A 20,957-nucleotide genomic window follows, 5' to 3' on the forward strand; every position below is an offset into this window, starting at 1 on the left:
GTGGATAAACATCTAACCATTTGTAGTTCCATTTATTTAAAATTAATACCATCTCAAAGCAACAGTGTCTGACACAAACTGCGAGCGTGCTCAGTCACATCCGACTCTTTGCAACCCCATGAGCGGTAGCCTGCCATGCTCCTCTGTCCATGGGATTTCCCAGGCAAGAATACTGGAGTGGGTTGCCATTTCCTTCTCCAGGGGATCTTTCCAACCCAGGGATCAAAACCAGGTCTCCTGTGGCTGCCTTAGCAGGTGAATTCTTTAACACTGAGCCACCTGTGAAGCCCGTATGACACACATTATGGACTCAATCTTCCTATTTCTGCTACTAGTAAATACTATTGGGAGGTGGCGGGGGGGGGGGGGGGGGGGGTGGTTTGAAGAGGGAGGGGACATATGTACACCTATGGCTGATTCATGCTGATGTATGGCAGAAACCAACACACTGTTGCAAAGCTATTATCCTTCAATTTAAAATAAATTAATTTAAAAAAGACTACTAGCACATACTATTATTCTACTTGGGGCTTCCCTTGTACTCAGCTGGTAAAGAATCTGCCTGCAATGCAGGAGACCTAGGTTCGATCCCTGGGTCAGGAAGATCCCCCTGGAGAAGGGAAAGGCTGCCCACTCCAGTATTCTGGTCTGGAAAATTCCATGGACTATATATTGCCCATGGAGTCTCAAAGAGTCAGACACCACTGAGTGACCTTCACTGATTACTCCACTCATTACAACTTTATATCATAATGAGCTCCTGGGGAGTAAGGAAACTGTCACGTTCAGGCCCAGCACCTACCATAGAATAATAGCTTCCTAGTATCGTGAACACTAAATCTAACAGTGCGTGCAAAGAATTGCGGTAAAAGTCAGTTTCTTCCCTTCCTCCTCCCAGTCTCCTTTCTGTCACTGTCAGCCTCCTTCAAGTCTGTCTTCATGCACTCATTCCCTTCTCATCACCTTGCCATCTGACTTTCCTCTCAGTCTCTCTGTTGAAACCGCTCTCTAACCCATCAGTGACCTCACCTGCCAAATGCAATAGGCCTTTCTTGATTCCCACTCAACCCTAACCTGTGATAAAACACATTGGCCCACAACTTCTAACACTTCTTAAAAGCTTTGAACTCTACAACAGCGCCCACTCCTCCTTCCCTTCCAGCCTCTTATCAACCTCTTTTCAGCCTGTGATACCCACCAATGCCGCTTAAGCCTTGTGCAGTTCTCATCCTCTCCCTGACTGAGCTCTCTACTCATTAATTTCACTGAAATTAGTGAAATCAGTCATGTCTGACTCTTTGCGACCCCATGGACTACATGTACAGTCCATGGAATCCTCCAGGCCAGAACACTGGAGTGGTTAGTCTTTCCCTTCTCCAGGGGATCTTCTCAACCCAGAGATCAAACCCAGGTCTCCTGCATTGCAGGTGGATTCTTTACCAGGTGAGCCACAAGAGAAGCCCACTAATTAATTTCACTACACCCTCTATTTTGGTGATGCAACTTCATTAATTTCTAACCTGGACTTGGGTTCAAATGTGCAACTGCCTAAGGCACACATTCACCTGGATATTCCACCATCAGCCCACTCTCGGAGGAGTACTGTATAGAAATAAATGGGTATAAGAGTCAGAGGACAAGTTCCTGTTCCAGTTCTCCCACTAACCACCCGTGTGATTCTAGGCATGTGCAGCCTTCAGTCTCAACAGTAAAATGAGTCAAGATTAAACCTCTACCATTTTATAACTCTGAATATAGTATCATTAGTCATTTGGTATCATCAAAGTGAATCCTGTCAGCTACTCCACTCTTTCAAACCTCTGCCTTTCAGCCTCCACATCTTTCCTGACTCATAGGCAATGTACCACCAAACCCTATCATTTCTTCCTTCTGTAACTTCAGCTCCTGGTTTGGCAAACTTGGTTATGCAAGTGAAGGAGTATGTAGAGGAGAGAGGCCTTCCTAACAATCAGGAAGGCCAGACTTCAGGGCCCAGTTTCGCACTAACTGTAACAGCACGAGTAAATCATTTCACTTACCTATGTCTCAGTTTCTTCTACAAAATCAGGCAGTTAGGTAAAGCCATTTTCCAGCTCTAAAACTCGATGCTTCTTCAACAACTGAAAACTTCCTGAATATCCAAATTGGCCAAACTTGTTAAGGAACCTATTCATGCTTTGGTTTAACTTAAATTGTATAGGCCTGGCTAAAGAACAGATCACAATTCATGATAAAAAAAAAAGCAACTTGCACAGGAAGGACTCCACAAAAGACTTGAGGCTTTTTTTAAGGGAGAGAGACATCCCATTTGCAGTGAAATTACTTCCATTTCTCTGGAATCATACTGGAGATCTAACCTCCAGGGATGGTACTAGAAAAACCTTTAAGTGGTAACCTTATATGCCTTCTCCCTTAGCAAAATAATCATTCTCCAGGTTGACATTTTCTGAGTAACACTCACTTATATGAACAATTAATATCTGTTGAGTATATGAAGAGTTCATGCTTTATTATGTTCACTTACATGAACAACAGATGTGACATTTTATATACATACAAAAGATATGACCTGACCAGTCATACCTAGCCTCAGTATACACTTTTTTTTTGGGGGGGGGGGCCTCCCAGTTCCCAGACCATTATAAACCTAAGTTTAGGAAAAACTGAAGTTTAGTGAACTTAAAATCTAATTTAAAAAAAAAAAGGTGAGTGGTAAAACTATTATACGGCTAATTATTAGTGCTGTAAATAGCTCAAAGTAATACTGTATCAGTCATCATTTCAAAGTATGTAGAAATGTTGAAAATATTTGGATAATTATAAAGGATTCCAATAATTGACATGGATGTTTTTTCTAAATACTTTTAAAGCACTGACTTAGCCTCTCCTTTTCAATACACACCTTAATCCAGATTAACCACTAGGTTTAAATATGCTTATTTAATCGATGTATAATTGGACTCAGTGGACATGAGTTTGAGCAAACTCCAGGAAATGGTGAAGGACAGGGAAGCCTGGCATGCCGCAGTCCGTGAGGTCGCAAAGAGCCGAACACAACTAGGCAACTGAACAACTTCACCAAAAGGACAGACAAATAGAATGGCTGAAAGACAAACAAGTGAAATTAATTATTACTGGGAAAGATTTGTAGAGACTATGCAAATTACAATGCTAATTCATCCTGCTGCTGCTAAGTCGCTTCAGTCGTGTCCGACCCTGTGCAACCCCATAGGCAGCAGCCCACCAGTCTCCCCCGTCCCTGGAATTCTCCAGGCAAGAACACTGGAGTGGGTTGCCATTGCCTTCTCCAATGCAGGAAAGAGAAAAGTGAAAGTGAAGTCGCTCAGTCGTGCCCGACTCTTAGCGACCCCATGGACTGCAGCCCACCAGGCTCCGCTGTCCCTGGGATTTTCCAGGCAAGAGTACTGGAGTGGGGTGCCAGTGCGTTCTCCTAGATTTCTGAATTTTTAAAGGACAGAAGACCACGTAGCAGCACAGGCTAAACAGAAGCAGATGAGACAACTGAATTCTAAGTGGCCTTCCTAACCCTGGGAAACATATATTTTAAGGAACAAGTTCTATCAGGAAAAGCATTATGGGCGAAAGAAGTTTAAATGCTCCTCAAATATTTGAAAACAGTGATAAACTCAACGAAATCAGTTATTTGGAAGCAATAATTGCTATTTCAGGTAATTCAGACAGAAGTTAGTAGATCAATTGAACAGTTTAAACCAGGGTTTCTCAACCTCAGCACCACTGGTATTTTGGGTGGATAACTCTTTGTTACGGGGAACTATCCCACTCACTGTAGGATATTTAGCAGCATCTCTCACCTCTTCTCACCAGGTACCAATTGTGCTCCCTCTTGATTGGGAGACTCATACATGCCTCCAGGCATTGCTAAGTGTCCCAACCAGGCAAAACCACCCTGGGTTAAAAAACACTGGGGCAGAGAGCGCCTCAGTTCTCATCCTTCCTGTCCAGAGAGTTCTGAAAAGCGAATCCTAACTATACTTAAAGAAACATTTCACTTAGCAGCGTGCATGACTCAGGGTAAAGTTATGACCTGAGTTTTCCATTCTCCTTTTGAAATACCACAGTTTCTAAAGAGCAAAAGCAACACACCCAAAAACAGAAGCATACCATTTTCATGCCTTGTTCTTGCTGGCAGTCTTTTAAAGTTCCCAATTCACAAAGAACGCCAAAGAAAACACATCATCACATACAAAGGTACTGGGAAACTCTCAGCCAACTCTAGAACTCCTGGGTGTGGCTCCTTTTTGCTGATGGTGGGAGTGCCTTTTGTCTCAAGGTAGTATACTGGTAGATAACGTATTTCTAAGGTTGTTTCCATGAAAATACTATTGAAACACAACTGAATAGAATACTAGGGGAAACTTACATTCTAATTAATTAAAAGTTTACAAGGAAGATTATTTTCATCTGTCGTAGAAAATTTTTGTATTTTAGCACAGGTAGTGGTTTGGTCACTAAGTCCTGCCCAACTCTTGCAAGTCCATGGACTGTAGCCTGCCGGGTTTCTCTGTCCATGGAATTCTCTTGGCAAGAATACTGGAGTGGGTTGCCATTTCCTTCTCCAGAGGATCTTCCCAACCAGGAATGGAACCCAGGTCTCCTGCACTGCAGGCAGATTCTTTACCTACTGAGCTATGAGAGAAGCCTCCACAGAATGCTTAGCGCACAGAATGTTGAACAAAAGCACTTTTTCTTAGTCAATTAAGAATTTTGCAGTGCTTCATGGATTTATGAAAATCAATTATGTCAGAAATGCACAGACTGAAATCTAAAAATGAGAAAAAATCTTTTTAATAGAAAGAATTCAATATTCACCTTATTTGACTTTACCCTAAAAATAAGACCACCAAAATCAACCTGGTTACCTGAAGGTTTTAATTATCTGTATTCCAATTGAATAAGACTTTCTTAACTGGCAATATTTGATTTGGATTCCTCATCATTTCAAAACATAATTAATCTACTTCTCTGCTTTTTTACATACTATGTCTGTAAAATCTACTTTCTAATTTGTAATATACTTTAGCCTCCCTATGGACTGTAGCCCTCCAGGCTCTTTTTTTCATGGGATTTTTCAGGCAAGAATACTGGAGTAGGTTGCCATTTCCTCCTCCAGAGGATCTTCCCAACTCAGGGATGGAACCCGTCTCCTGTCTCCTGCATTGCAGGCAATCGGATTCTTCACCCACCAAGCCACTGGGGAAACCCAGAAGAGTAACAACTCAATACAAAAATACTGACATTACAAACTATACTTCCTATAATGCAACAAATCAATTCAAATTAAGCAACAACCTATAGGGAAATTTGATTATCTATTAATATAAAAATTAAATTGCTTAGGTTTTAGGAGCTTTTTCACTACTGCCTGGCTCCTCAATGAGTTAAATTGGAATCTGTGAGTTAGCTCCAAGCATTGGCAGGTTTTTAAAAACCCAAGTTATTCTAAAGTGCAGCAGAGCTGGGAACCACAGCTCTATAGCAACTAAAAGATTTTTTTTTCCTTTTAACTAAAAGCTTTCCCATCATGTTTCCCCCTTGATATTTTTTAGAGAATATGCTTTTAGAATCTCAAAGTCAGGAAAATGTTTTAAAATTCAGACTAACTTTAAACTATAGCTGTGTTGTTTAAACAATTTCTCAACATGAAACACAAGGCCACAGAAACTTTAAAGGCATGCCTAGTCATCAGAGGTGAATTTTAAACCAATTCTCAAACAAGTTCACACGCCCAAGGGTTCCCTAATATTTCAAAGAAATATTAAGACTATATGACCAAATTGTGAGTAATGGCTACCACTGAGGAACTGGGGAGGTAGAGAAGACATTACATTTCTTCTTACAAGTCTCCATTATTTCATTTTAAATAATTAGTGAGTATATCTTCTATGACTTAGGAATCATAAAAATGAAAAAATGCATGTGCTACACCTTAGAAAACCAATTCTACAAAGGCCTATTCTAAACAGGGAAGCCTGGTGTGCTGCAATCTATGGGGTCACAAAGGATGGGACACGACTGAGCAACTGAACAAGCCCTGTTTAGTGAAAACTAGGACAATTATGCTAGCACACATCATCACATTTCTTTTCTGCTACTACTTTTCTTAACTTTATGACTCCAGTAAGACAGTAAACAATAGCTAATAAAACAACCTGCTCTGCGAAACTAATGCCTCATTAGGTAGAGATCTTCAGTCAAGCGTTTCCTTGACAGGTGTTAAAGCAGCAAAAGAGATTTTGACACTATGAGCTACTTTCTGTGGGGACTGAAAAAAAAAAGCACTCATTTGAAATTCAACACTGCAATGCTGAATACGTATCTTGGCTAAAAACTACATAGGTTTTGATTCTCCAAAAGCCAGCCAGAATGGGAAACCCCGTTTTTGGTCCGTTAGTTCTTTTCTCTCCTTCCCAAAACATTCTACCCAACTTCGTGTTCAAATTTCAGGGCTGAGATTTACTGAAGAGTCTTCAATGTTCTGTTGTTGCCTTTAGATTTCGCAAATGAAACGTCTGGCCATTTCAACAGAACACACAGCAAACAAAAATAAAGTCAGGTAAAATGATAGATGAAATCAAAACCGACGAATTTATGGTGACCATTTGTTTTTATTTAATACTTTCACTATTCTTTATGTCTTCAAGAAAGCAAAAGAACGTATTGTACCACACGTACTAAAAAAACTTCTTAAAAATCAATTTAGGCCACATTCTATTATCTCCTTTAGGGAGATAAGTGTGGGTTGAAAATCAACCTTCCTAATACTTCTTGTAACTCAAGGTCGTTAGGATAAAAATAGTTTCCAACTCAAAGACACTTCGCAGCCTCCACAGCTTTTTGAAAGGTTGAACAATACGGCATCTGTATTTTCTCAGCTCCCTGGGCCCGTTAACAAGGCCAGAGCCACTCGGCCCGCGAGTGTGCGAAGCGCCCAGGAAGGAAGGGGACCGCAGCCAAGAGCGCCCAGCTCAACCAGGGCGGGGCCTGCGGGGCAAAGCCTCGGAACGACGCCCCGGGACCACCGACCCTCGGGGCCGCCCCAGGCGAGGAGGGGAGGCGCCAGGCGGGCGGCAGCAGCCCCAAGGGGCACTAACAGTCTCCCCCGAGCGCAGGGCCCGACCTCCGAAGGCGGCCGAGCAAGGCCCCGCCCGTGCCCTACCGTCCCGACCCCGCGAGCAGCCCCTGGACCCGAATAAGCCGGCCAAGGGACACCAAGGAGGGGCGCGCGGTCCCAACCCCGGGACGAGGAAGGGCGGCGGCGCGGGCGTGCGGTCTCCTCGGAGCTACAGCAGCGAGGGCGGTGGAGGTGGCCACGGAGCGGGCTCGGGGGAAATCGGGCGCCTCACCTGCTCCTCCCGATGCAGCCGCTCGCTGAGGGGACAACATGGAGCCTCCGCCTCCAGCAGAAGCAGCAGGGGCGCAAAAAGGGCAGGGCTGGGGCGGGAACGAACCAGGCCCTAGAGGCGGGAAACGGGCGTGGCCTGGGCTCGAACAGAAACTAGCGAGGACGGGCGCGCGAAGCCGCGAGAGAGCGAGAACACAGAGCGTTGGCAAGGGTCGACCGAGGCGCAGCGAGCGCCTAGCGGACTGTAGCGGGAAAGCGCACGCGGCAAAATCCCGCCACCGCCCGACGCGTGTGCGCGTGCGCTGGAGTCAGACTCGGTCTGGAATACCTGGGGCTGCGCACTGGGAGCAACGGTCCCTTGGGAATTGTAGCCCCTCGTTCTCTGGTTACCCGCCAGCGGTTCCCGTTTGGCGAACTCATCCGGGGCGGGGAGGAAGCGGAAGAGAGGGACTGGGATTGTCGCGGCTCTTCGACGACTGAACTACAACTCCCAGCAGGCCATGCGGGGAGAACCGAGCCGGCCAGTGGTCCCCGCCCAGCTTAGTCTTGAGGCCAAGCCCAGGTCCGAGGCCTCGGTGGAACCGGCATCGGACCCCTACCGGCCGCGTTTGAGAGGGTTTCGATGTTTAACGCTGGCCGGAGCCATAGGTAGGCGGCACTCTACCCTAAGGACCGAAGGGAGGCCTCAACCACGGATGACGTGAGCATCACTGGTTTTTTAAATGATTTTGACTTCACAAGGAGAGGAGGGCGTGACTTCATTATCACCATTACGGCTACTCCCGATATTCCTGTCTCTGCCCAAGCCTGATGGCCCACCATCGCTACTCTTAACAGCTAACATGAGAACTTCTAGGGAAAGTCCTTCCACTGGCTTTGTTCTTTCTAAGCTATGGCCGTATTTTGTAAACCTCTGGCTTCCTGGAGCTTGTCTTGAAGTTGCTTTGGCAATGACACTCTTACTTAAACTGTATGGTAGATCAATACAAAACACGGTTCTCCAAAAATGCTTTTATTCACACTCATATGTGATTGCAAAACTGGCAGTTGTCACAATTGAAGAATATTGTTATTTTGGATTTGTTGGGGTAGGGACAGTTGTCTTGGGGGTAAGTAGCTGATGAGAGGCTAAAGTGTCTGTCGCCACCACCAGCACCACCTCTTGCATCACCCTTGCTTCATTCACTTGACACATAATTCCACTTTCTTCTGTCTTACTTTTTATAACCTACCCAGAACCTCCTTCCAGCCATCTCTAGGCTGTGCTATGCCCTTGATCTGTGTTTCATTCCCAGAGTGATTAGGCCAGCAGTGAAGAAGTAAAGATAATTCTACCTAAACTTACCTAAAGAGGTCCTGTTTTGTTTTCTTTTCCCCTGCTCCTTCTGATTCTCTGCAAACTCTCCAGATTATTTAAATACCTCCTCCAGGCATTTTATGCGAATCTAGATTCAAGCTAAAGTAACTGACCAAGGAGAAACTAGATGTGAATATCAGGACAAGTGGTTACCTGGGTTTCACATTGTCTGCACAGAAAGCAGGACCTGCAAGATGTTACACAAATCCAAGGCATATGCGGCATGCTCAGAGAAAGGGGCCAGAGACTAATGACTTGTCACAATTGCAATAAACAATTTAAGATGTTAAATTGAACATGGTGGTGACGAGCATATAGTGTTAGTCATTCAGTCATATCCAACTCTTTGCAACCCCATGGATTCCTCCATCCAGGAGGCTCCTCCATCCATGGGATTTTCCAGGCAAGAATACCTGAGTGAGCTGCCATTTCTCCAGGGGATCTTCCCAACCCAGGGATCGAACCTGAGTCTCCTGCATTGCAGGCATACTCTTTACTATCTGAGCTATCAGGAAAACCCCTATACTTCCCTTCCCCATCCTTCTCTATAAGACTGCTCAACATCTAACTTCTGTTTTACTTTTCTTTTGTTTGTGTCTTCCCATTAGAACATAATTTACAAACAGACAGGAATTTTTGTTTGTGTTCACTGCTTGTATCTCCAGTGCCCCCAAACAGTGCCAGGCAGAAAGTAGAAACTCAAATACTTAATGAAAGGATAAATAAAGAAAGTACATGTTACACATAACATTACCCACTCTCTCTTTTTGTTCCTTTAATACTAAATATCTAATTTTTGCTTTTGAACAACATACCCTGTTCTAATTTGTGTTAGTCACTCAGTCGTGTCCAACTCTGTGACTCCATGGGCTATAGCCTGCCAGGCTTCTCTGTCCATGGGATTCGCCAGGCAAGAATATTGGAGTGGTTTGCCATTTCCTTCTCCACTGTTCTATTTTAAGGGTTCCCAATAGAGATACATTGAAGTGCACCCTGTCAGGAAGTGACAGCAAATACTGACATTACATCTTGCTCAGTATAACATCATCAAGGTCAATGTCAGCACCTCAGCCTTCTGCATATATTGTAGAAGTTTTTGGCACTCGGAACAACACAATACAAATGATAGGTAGACTTTAGGATTAGTCCCAACTCAGAAAACAACTCCTGTAAACAAGAAGCCTGTTTTGTTATTACTGTTTCCTTCACAAGTACTCATGGTTATCAAAACCCTGGAGATAAACAATATAGTATGACCAGAGGCTGAGCTTTCCTTGTGGTTTTCAAGAAGTAGGTGACATATAGATATGTTTGAATGGTCAAGGCCACTGCCTTTGTGGTCAGACTGACCTGGTTCTGAATTCTAGCTCACTAGCTGTACAGTTGGGTGAGTTAGTTTATCTCTTTGAACTCATTTCATCATCATCTGCCAAATAATTAGAATACTCAAGCCACAGAGTTGTCATAGTTAGTTAAATGAGATGTGTTTGGTAATTATGACTGATGCATGATTAGTGCTCAAAAATTGGTAATTATATTCATTCTGGAAAAGCAAAACAAAGTCATACATATTCAACATACTAAAGTATGTTACAGAGGACAAAAATAGCAAAATTGTTTTCTGCAATAAGATCTACTGTGAATCAGGTTCCAAAGCTTTCCAAAAACAGGGTGTTTGTTATGTACCAGGCACAGTGATAGGCAGTAATGCTGCCACAATACATAAGGCACATTCTTGTCCTCCAGAGACTCACAGCCTTGTGGGGTAGACAGCCAAATAAATAACCTTCACTCACTGTGCTGGGACACACTTCAGACTCCTCTCCTACCACCGACTCGCAGGATCCACATTTAAGCAACAGTCTAGGTACTCACAAGGGACAGACTGGACAACTGGCATTCCTGGGTGTCACTTAAATACCTTACTTTGCTTGTGTATAAAATGGGGGAATAACTTGTTGTCCTAGTTTGTCAAAAGAAAAGTCAATCCTAACTCTTAGGCTGTTATAAGTTGAATATCAGGCCCTCAATGTAGTAATAGAATAAAACCTCTAAATCTATCAGCTGCTTCGTTATTGTTAACTGCAGTCAACAGCACAACTGTCTTAATGCCTCAAAAAGACACTAGAAAAGATCACTAGAATTTGCTGTTAAGGAAAGGAAGCACTATCTTTTGTGTTAAAAAGGGTGTGTGTGTGTGTGTGTGTGTGTGTGTGCACTCAGTCGTGTACTCACTCTGTGACTCCATGGACTGTAATCCCAAAGGCTCCTCTGTTCGTGGGATTTTCCAGGCAAGAATACTGGAGTGGGTTGCCACTTCCTTCTCTAGGGGATCTTCCCAACTCAGGCATCGAACCTGCATCTCTTGCAGCTCCTACACTGGCAGGCAGATTCTTTACCAATACACTACCTGGGAAGCATTGAAAAGGTAGATAAGAATGTAGATTTGCTATATTCACCTTTGCATTTGCCACCAAAAAAGCTCCTGACAGCAGTTACCTCTGTGAGTGTAGAGGGGGAGACCCGTGGGTACAGAGAGGTTAGTGATAGATTAAAACTTTATAGTATATATACTTTTGAGAATAAACATATATCAGTCCAGTTCAGTTGCTCAGTCATGTCCAACTCTTTGCAACCCCATGAATCGCAGCACGCCAGGCCTCCCTGTCTATCGCCAACTCCCGGAGTTCACTCAGACTCATGTCCATCGAGTCCGTGATGCCATCCAGCCATCTCATCCTCTGTCATCCCCTTCTCCTCCTGCCCAGCATCAGAGTCTTTTCCAATGAGTCAACTCTTCTCATGAGGTCGCCAAAGTACTGGAGTTTCAGCTTTAGCATCATTCCTTCCAAAGAAATCCCAGGACTGATCTCCTTCAGAATGGACTGGTTGGATCTCTTTGCAGTCCAAGGGACTCTCAAGAGTCTTCTCCAACACCACAGTTCAAAAGCATCAATTCTTCGGCACTCAGCTTTCTTCACAGTCCAACTCTCACATGCATACATGACCACAGGAAAAACCATAGTCTTGACTAGACGGACCTTTGTTGGCAAACTAATGTCTCTGCTTTTGAATATGCTATCTAGGTTGTTCATAACTTTCCTTCCAAGGAGTAAGCGTCTTTTAATTTCATGGCTGCAGTCATCATCTGCAGTGATTTTGGAGCCCCCCAAAATAAAGTCTGACACTGTTTCCACTGTTTCCCCATCTATTTGCCATGAAGTGATGGGACCAGATGCCATGATCTTCGTTTTCTGAATGTTGAGCTTCAAGCCAACTTTTTCACTCTCCTCTTTCACTTTCATCAAGAGGCTTTTTAGTTGTTCTTGATTTCTGCCATAAGGGTGGTGTCATCTGCATATCTGAGGTTATTGATATTTCTCCCGGCAATCTTGATTCCAGCTTGTGCTTCTTCCAGTCCGGCGTTTCTCATGATGTACTCTGCATATAAGTTAAATAAGCAGGATGACAATATACAGCCTTGATGTACTCCTTTTCCTATTTGGAACCAGTCTGTTGTTCCATGTCCAGTTCTAACTGTTGCTTCCTGACCTGCATACAGATTTCTCAAGAGGCAGGTCAGGTGGTCTGGTATTCCCATCTCTTTCAGAATTTTCCACAGTTTATTGTGATCCACACAGTCAAAGGCTTTGGCATCGTCGAGAAAGCAGAAATAGATGTTTTTCTGGAACTCTCTTGCTTTTCCGATAATCCAGCAGATGTTGGCAATTTGATCTCTGGTTCCTCTGCCTTTTCTAAAACCAGCTTGAACATCTGGGATGTGACTATATTAAAATTTTAATTAAATTTTTTCCTAAAAGTCAAGGAAAACAAACTGACACTAAAATGACCTAGAAGATGAAGTGGGAAATTAGCTTTGTAAATACTGTCCTATAAAGACAGGACCAAGCAAGTTTTCCCAGCTCAGTGCTTCGGCCGTAAAAATTGCTCAGCAGAACTCCTGAGAAATGGCCGTACTCCAGTGAGCATGCTAGCAATTCCATCTGAGCCCTTCCCTGCCTGAAAAATTATACTGAATCCTCATAAGCCTTCATTCTTTAGGGCTCTGCTTCTATTTCTAAATACTCTGGCCCTGAAACATCTCCATGTTGTCTCCCTTTTGCCCCAATTCAAGCCCTTGGCTCTAGCCAACCTGGACTAACTACACCCAAAACATCTCACACTTCTAAGCCTCCAGTCACCTCAAAAGGCTGTGGGTCTTGTGTTGCATTAATGCAGCCTGTGGAAGGGAAGGGCAAGAGAGGATCAAAGCTAGGCCAAGTGCTGCCAGACAAGCCAGCACTGAAGTGCATCATGGACTGGGCTGGGAGAAAAGTGTGCTTTTTTGTGTGATTGGTCTGCCCAGAAGGAGGTCTATTGTATACCTGCAAAAAAGCACCCCATGGATTTGCTTTGCACCATTCTCTCTTGCCTTTAAGGACCTCCTTACCACTCCAAGCTCCTATGTGGCTTAATTTCTTCATCAAACCTCCTCAAATCACTATAACTCCATAGTGATTCCATCTACTCTTAAATTCATACAATCACTTGTCATCTAATCATAGTGGTATAGTTTTGTGTTGTTTGGGAGTTGTTTTGGCTGCTATTTAATTTGTATTTTGTTTTAACTTTATGTGAGTATGTTCTAAGCCTCACCTAGCTTGTAAACTCAGGACAAACATATTTTTTGGATCCCTCCAGATTTCCCAGAATAGTGTCAAACACACAGCAAATGACCAGTAAACATCTGTGCAACAGATCAGGTACACAAATAACATCCCAACCAAGAGTCAGTCTCAGGAAAACGTACTGGTACAGCAGATGGAGCAGGAAGGAAAGGCAGCTTCAGGAACTGGACCGAGCACAAAGGCCTTTTTTTAAAAACATACTTATTTGGCTTCATTGGGTCTTAGTTGAGGTACATGAGATCTTTAGTTGCAGCATGTGGGATCTAGTTTCCTGACCAAGGATCAAACCTGGGCCACCTGCACTGCTAACACAGACTCTTAGCACTAGACCACCAGAGAAGTCCCCACACAAAGGCCTCTTGTGTGAAAAATCTGAAGGGTCCAAAGAGACCACCAAGACCACATCAGCGTCTCAATTCTTATCTTCTTTTCTCTCTTTCTAGATATGGAAATAGGGTTCCTTTCCAGGCATGATCTGCAGATCCTAGCAACTGCTGTCAGAGTTAGGGACCAGCATCATTCATTTCTTTATCCAGCACCTAATAATATAAATGCTTAAAATTTATATATTTATCAGAATGGTAGCTAACTGGTTTATCATATTGGTTTGCATTTCTCTCTGTCATCCAAAGGACAAGCTGCTGCAGTATCAACTGATGCTTTAAATGCTAGAGTAAGATATTTGCCACAAAGTTATTTTGGGAAATATTCTTCTGTGTCTTTTTTTAAGAGTGTTTCAATGGCCAGAAGTTTTTTCTTTTTTTTTTTTTTCCTCCTGTCTCAGCTTTACCTGACCTTAAATTCTGTCAAGGGCAGATGTAGTTCACCGCCTGTTCTAGAAGATTTCCACTGGTCAGATTGCTTTCCCTCTCTGTGGCTGCTTGGCTGGCTACCTCCCTCTTCATGAGGCTGCATCTTTGCAGGATCTGCTGATCCTGCAATTGCCCTTGGGGTCATTGATTGCTGCTTTAGCAATAACAAGCCCTACAGCCTTGATTTTTATTACTCCTAGTCTACATTTCCCTTTTTTAAAAGAATCATGCACATTGCAAATCATTTGGCCAGTTGTAGGTAGAGGGCTTTAAATTTTGCAAGGCAACCAGAGAAGCCAAAAAGAGTAAAATCCAGTATAAATTAGATAGTATCTGGTTTCAAATACAGTTTCCACTAAGGACCCCTTTTAGGCGATGAATAAATTCAATTATATGTCTTTTGTGCCATATTCTCAATTTTTAACCCCTAATTTTACCATCCCATAACCACAGCCAAGCAGTTATCTTCTGGCTCTTCTTTCTCATTAGTTTCTCTCTCTCTCTCTTTTTTTTTTTTCATTCAGAATGTCTTCTCTGTTAGTTATTCGACAGGGAACTGGCAACCTTGGGACCCAAGGTAGACCCCTTTTGGGGAAGAGTAACATAAGAACGTGAAGCAGGTTCTGCGGCTGCATTGCAATGTTATTGGAATAGTTTTTCATTCTGTACAGCATCTTTCTCCACCTACCAAATGGGAGATCGTACCATCTGTCCCTCATGGTGATGGGGTATTAGGATATATCCAGAAAAATCCATAAATCACCTTGCAGAGTGGGCCTACAACTGTGGTTGTCACCATCGGAGTCACGAGTAGGAATGCATCAGACAAAAAACATCGGCTCTGGAATTTGCGGGAAAGATATGCTTCAATAATGGAAGCAAAAAGAAATTTCTATCGTTAAAACACATAATCAGCCTAAGATAAAACAATCACAGAAAAATCCGTGGAGAAACACTAAGCCGCAGGGTCCCCCTCAACTTCGGCCGCAGTGGCGGGCGGAGCTTGGTGTTTGACCACGCCCCCTGCGCCAGGTCCCCCAGGGGCGCCGCCCACCTCTCCAAGGGCCTTGGCGCTGCGCGGAGCAGGTTTTGGCCCCGCTTCCCTGGAGGAGCGCCGAGGGACAGTTCTTGCGCCTGCGCCCTGCGTCAGTGGTCGCAAGGCGACCGTCTCCGCCCCCGCCCCCCGCCCGAGGGCCCTTGTGCGCCTGCGCGGTCGCTCTCCCGCCCTCTCGCGGCGCTCGGCTGAGTCAGTCAGTCCGTCGGAGTCTGTCCTCGGAGTAGGAGAGGCGAGGCGACTTTGGAGAGCCAGCTGCCGGATTATTTTCTCTCCCCTCCCTGTCTCCCGTCCCACATCTCTCTTCACCCCTCTCCCGCCTTTGCTCGCGCAGCCATGGCGGAGCCGTCGGCAGCCACTCAGTCCCCGTCTGTCTCCTCGTCGTCCTCCGGGGCCGAGTCCTCTGCGCCCGGTGGTGGCAGCGGGAGCCCGGGAGCCTGCCCCGCCCTGGGGACGAAGAGCTGCGGCTCCTCCTGTGCGGGTGAGGCGCGCCGGGGGACCCCGACCTCGGGAGGGGGACCCTAGGGGGTCAGGGACGGCACATCATCCTCGCGTCCTGGAGGCTTCAGCCCCCGGGAAGGAGCGTCTGGAAAATGGGCTAAGGGGGAGGGGGGTGACAGGTCTTGCAGGCGGTGAGGAAATAACGGGGTGTGGGGAAAACAGACTGGGGGAGGGGAGGTATTCCCGCGGGTGGGCGTTAACGCCGAGACTGGGCAGGTGGGCGCAAGACACCAGTGGAGAGGGGGTGCGAATCTGTCCCCTGAACCGGGGTGATTTAGTGGAGGATTAGAGAGACTGAGAGGATCGGGGCAGGTTGGTGGTAGGAGAAATGCCCTGTTAGGATTTTGAGGGGATGGCGGTGAAAGGGTTGGGTTGCATTGCAGGTTTGCAGACAGGTGTTGACAGAAGCAGCCGTTCATGGTTGTCTTCCAGAAAATATGGGGTGGTTTTTTTTTTTCGGTTACCCATGGGGAGAAGGAGGAAGTTTAATAGACACACTAACGCCGTTTTCTGTACTGTTTTCATCCGCCTTTAATAATTTTTTTGTGGCCTGAGTCGGAATGCCCGATTTTTCAGAGGCTTGGAGGTAGAAGGAGGCGTGATGAGAATAGCTCAGGGAAGATTTGGGAGGGAGCTGCTGACGGTCCAAGATGGATCCGTGGCTGCATCTGCAACACAGCCTGCTCTTCAGTGGCGCGGCGTGGGGGTGGGGACACGAGGTTAGCAGCTTATATTCTAGAAGAGAATAGATAGAGTCATGCCAAGCAATCGACGTTTTAATTCCATGCTTTTTGTCGGCTGTTATTGATCGAAGGATAACAAAAGGGGGTGTTTCCCGCAGAAAGGGGGGAGGGGGAGAAAATTCAGACAAAGCAGGAGCTGGTGGAACCCCCTTCTCCTCGCATCTCTATGAAAGACTAGGAGGAAAGCTGCAGGCCGCTTTTAGTTTCCATTGTATACGCGTCTGCCTGCTGGTGGGGGCTGGCTGGCAAGCTCCCCTCGGGCGGAGATCTGCAGTGCAGATGCCTTCTTGAGGGGAAAAAAAAAAAAGGCACCATGAGCAGGTGGTGGTGGTTCTTAAAGGAACTCAGTCTTTGAAGAAGAAGAAAAGCTTTTTGTCGAAGGACCATAAGCTCGGGGGAGTACAGATAATTTTGCTCTTTATTTAGCTACCTTAAAGAATTTTGAGACGTTTTAAAATGCTTCATTGTCTCCTTTGCGAGAATCTTGCATTGGTTCTCTAAAGAACAAAATTTATCTTAGCTTTAAATATATTATCTAGGTGTTTTTCAAACAGTGGATTTCCAGATAAATGCTTTGGTATCCGTTCGGATTTTCCAGTGTGGTTATGGACATTTCAGTAGAAACAGTTATCAAAGGAAGCTTCTGCAAGGCCAAGATGAGCTGTCCAGATAAAGGAATGAGGCAGCAAATTTAGAACCCCTGTCCCCTTTAAACCACTACCATTTCTCCTCCAAATTTTTGTGTTCTGGGCAACGGTCCAGATGAACAGCAGCTTCCTTATATACTTAGCAACTTGGTGTTTTGGCTTTAATCACTTGTCATTGGTTACTCTTACGTTGTTGGCCCTTTTGTGCATACCTTTTGATTTTCTTGATTTTAAATTTTTGATGCACATGAAAAATAGATACTTTCGCCACCTTGAACTCTTATCCACTGCAAATATGTATTAATATTGTATAAAAATCATTAATACAGTTGTAGTGAGTTCAGTGCAAGATCCTCATTTGTCAGGTCACTACTTGAAAAGTGTAGCTTAAGACACTAGTGTATAGTCAGAATTTCATTGCCAAAGCTCTTCCTCCTTGCCACATGTTTTCTCCATCTCTCAGAGGAAATGTCTCAGGCTTTTGCACCATGAAAATAAGATGAAGTTTGTTATTACACAATTTGACTCATAAAATGGATTCTTTAAAAATTTACCGTGTTTTAAAAATCTGTAGGTGTTAATGTCAGCCTTTAGCTTCATTTTCATTCACCAAGCTTCTCGTGGTTTTAGAAACTTAAAATAAGAGTTTAAAAAAAAAGAGTAGATGGTCACTTGGTGCCTGCAGGAAACAATTATGTCTAGACCTACCTGTTTAGTAAAAAATTTTTAAATTTAATTTCTAATTAAAAGTGATTAGTTTAAAGTAATTAGCCTCCAATTAAAATAAATAAATTTATATTTTTTAAAAAGTCATTAGTGATAGCGCTCTCTCATCCAGTGCGTTCAGTGTTAGTGCAGCTGGCAGTGATGTATGCTTGGAGAAGGTCAGGAGCCAGGATTGGCTTCCCAGATTTCTGCCTTTGAAGAACAACAAAGATTTCAGAGGCAGAAATTTGAGGTTGAGGTGAAAGATACGTAAATAATTAGTATTCTTTTTAGGATGAGGGTTGCCTTACTGGATATCAAGTATAGATACCTGTCTATTGCCTGAACTTTAAAAGTGGTTTAATAGTTTACTGTCTATAGCCTTTGAAATTCTTTAACTTGCTAGAGACGGTTCTTTATTATTGTTCTGAAAATCATGGTGCCAAAATAAATCTACATTTCTTGTATCTGTTCATGGAAGTTAGCTCAAAGCAAAAAAACAGCTTGGACAACTAAAAAAAAAAAACATGCACATAAGTTTTTGTTTTAATTACTTCTTTCCTCACTGGAGAAACTGAGTTGTTCCATGTACTTGTTATGGCTTCATTTTTACGCTTTGTTCTAACATATCAGTCAATCGCATGATTATGTAATTTGTATTCAGTCTTAACTCTTAAGTAAAAAAAAAACTCTGACTACCTACTGTTCAACACTGAAGTCTGTATTGTACACATGTCAGATTAGCAGTGAGTGTGTAATATGGTGATAAACACACAGACTTGAGTTCCAGAGATACCTATATTTCAGTCCTGTCTATGCTTATTGACCATATCACCTTGTGCACATCCTGAGCCTCAGGAATGTGACCTAGACAAATTTGCTGCCCTTAAATCCTAACTTTTATTGAATAACAATACCTAGTATTTGATACATCTATTTGTAGGTTTAAAATATATAGATACAAAGAACAATTGAATAAGTGAGAAATCATAAATCTTTCTCACAGTAAAGGATGCTCTTATACTTTGTTCTTCTTTATAAAAGTGAATTGGTTTTTTCAGCTTTTGACCCCTCATATTTATAAGAGCTGCCACTCCTTTCACTTAACTGACCTGTTAAAGAAGTTGGGGGTGAAGCCAAGATGTTTCATAGGTCGCTTGGCATCAGTATGCTAAGATATTTTCTGTAGCATGCTGACCATAAGTATAGTTATGATACATTATAAAACTCCTGTCACTGGAAGCAAGAGGACAGGAAAGGGCAAGAATGGTCATGTAGTATGGTTCACAAATGCTTGTTGATTTGAATGGTTTTGATTCCCTGGGAATAGAAGATATCTTTTAATGCTGTTTTCTTTTAGAGTCAGATTCACAAATAATTTAACCATTCTGATCAAACAAACCAGTCCACATATGTTTAACACTTACACCTTCCTTAAATTGAAATCTCTAAGGAATTGTTTATGTAGTAGCTGGTAAGAGCCATTGGTGTTTTTATTTTTATTATTTTAGAGATGGTCTGTAAACAAAATGAAACTAATATCACATTTATTGTATTCTGTGGTGGTGGTGTTATCCAGTCCCTCATTCGTGTCCAACTGTTTTCTGTGATGAGGAAATTATATATCCTTACTGATGCAGTAGTCATCTGTTTAATCTTGTGAAGTTTATAAGCATCTGTAAATGAAGCTTGGTAGTGAAGGAGTTGGTGACGTGTCATTGAAGGGCAGAAGGAACATTAAGGTTTCCAGTTTTGTGTGAGCCAAGACATTGTTCTGTAGAAGGGCACTTCTCTTTAGACTAGCCATAAACCTAGAACTACCATTTTTGTAATTCTGAGCAGAATTACAAAAGCTCCAAATAAATGATTAACTATGTGTATTTGTTGTATGTACGTACCTTATAGTCTGTGTCCAACTTTATCGTTAATGATGAATTTATAACTGCCTCCTTAATTGTACAGACTTATGAAATAAATATAAATTTTGTAGTATAACTTTTTAGATGAAAATTACCAAGTTGATATTATGTTCATATGATTTAAGTCATTCAGGAGTTGCACAGGAGACTGAAGTTTTATCCCATTTATTTATAACAGCGCTTCTAGAATTATTTTGGGTCGTGGGGTATGTTGCAGGTGTTTTTGAGAAGTGTGTATACTAAATGGGCTTCCCAGGTGGCGCTGTGCTGTGTTGTGCTTAGTCACTCAATAGTGTCGGTTCAGTTCGGACTCTGCAACGCCATGGACCGTAGCCTGCCAGGCTCCTCCATCCATGGGATTCTCAGCAAGAATGCTGGAGTGGGTTGCCATGCCCTCCTCCAGGGGATCTTCCCAACCCAGAGATTGAACCTAGGTCTCCCACATTGCAGGCAATGGATTCTTTACCGTCTTAAGCCACAGGGAAGTCCCCAGATGGCACTAGTGGTAAAGAACCTGCCTGCCAATGCAGGGCACTTAAGAGGCGCTGGTTCTATCCCTGGGTTGGGAGGATCCGCTGGAGAAGAGAATGGCAACCTACTCCAGCATTCTTGCCTGGAGAACCCCATGGACAGAGGAGCCCGGCAGGCTACAGTCCGTGGGGTTGCAAAGAGTCGAACACAACTGAAGTGACTTAGCACGCTCGCATGTATATTAAGTAAATTTAGCTGTAATCAGTAGTGCTTATGATTGCATCATTGCAGTGTTTTACTACATATCTGTGACTAGTAACATCTGTTACTAGAGTAGGACATGTTACTCTGTAATACTGCAATTTCAGAGAAAATCCCCTTATTTCTTTCTTTTCTGTTTTTGGTTGCGCTCTACCACTTGCAGGAATCTTAGTTCCTCAACCCAGGGACTGAACCCATGCCACGGCAGTGAAAGCACTGAATCTTAACCAGTGGACCACTGCGGAACTCCTGCAGAAAATCCCTGTAAATACTTTATAGGATTTGTGTTTCTGTTTTACATTTTGTGATAGGGTGAGTAATTGTTAGCAGTTAGCTTCCTCTTGTGATGGTCTCTTTAAATTTCAAAGAAACATTCTTACCTGTTTTTTCCAGTCTGTTGGTTCAATTTTCCTCA

The 20,957-nt window shown here is 43.5% G+C and overlaps 1 protein-coding gene across 1 annotated transcript in view; it reads left to right on the forward strand.

Annotated features, from left to right (window-relative positions):
- The first annotated feature begins 15,508 nt into the window (after window positions 1-15,508).
- RTN3 (reticulon 3) overlaps window positions 15,509-20,957 on the forward strand; it is a 59,365-nt gene continuing 53,916 nt past the window's right edge. Inside the window, exon 1 of the mRNA XM_052661650.1 lies at window positions 15,509-15,776. Within this exon, the coding sequence (XP_052517610.1) occupies window positions 15,632-15,776 (145 nt within the window). The 5' untranslated portion in view covers window positions 15,509-15,631. The remainder of the gene's footprint in view (window positions 15,777-20,957) is intronic.

The sequence above is a fragment of the Budorcas taxicolor genome, chromosome 25, assembly GCF_023091745.1.
Source record: "Budorcas taxicolor isolate Tak-1 chromosome 25, Takin1.1, whole genome shotgun sequence".
Lineage (NCBI taxonomy): Eukaryota > Metazoa > Chordata > Mammalia > Artiodactyla > Bovidae > Budorcas > Budorcas taxicolor.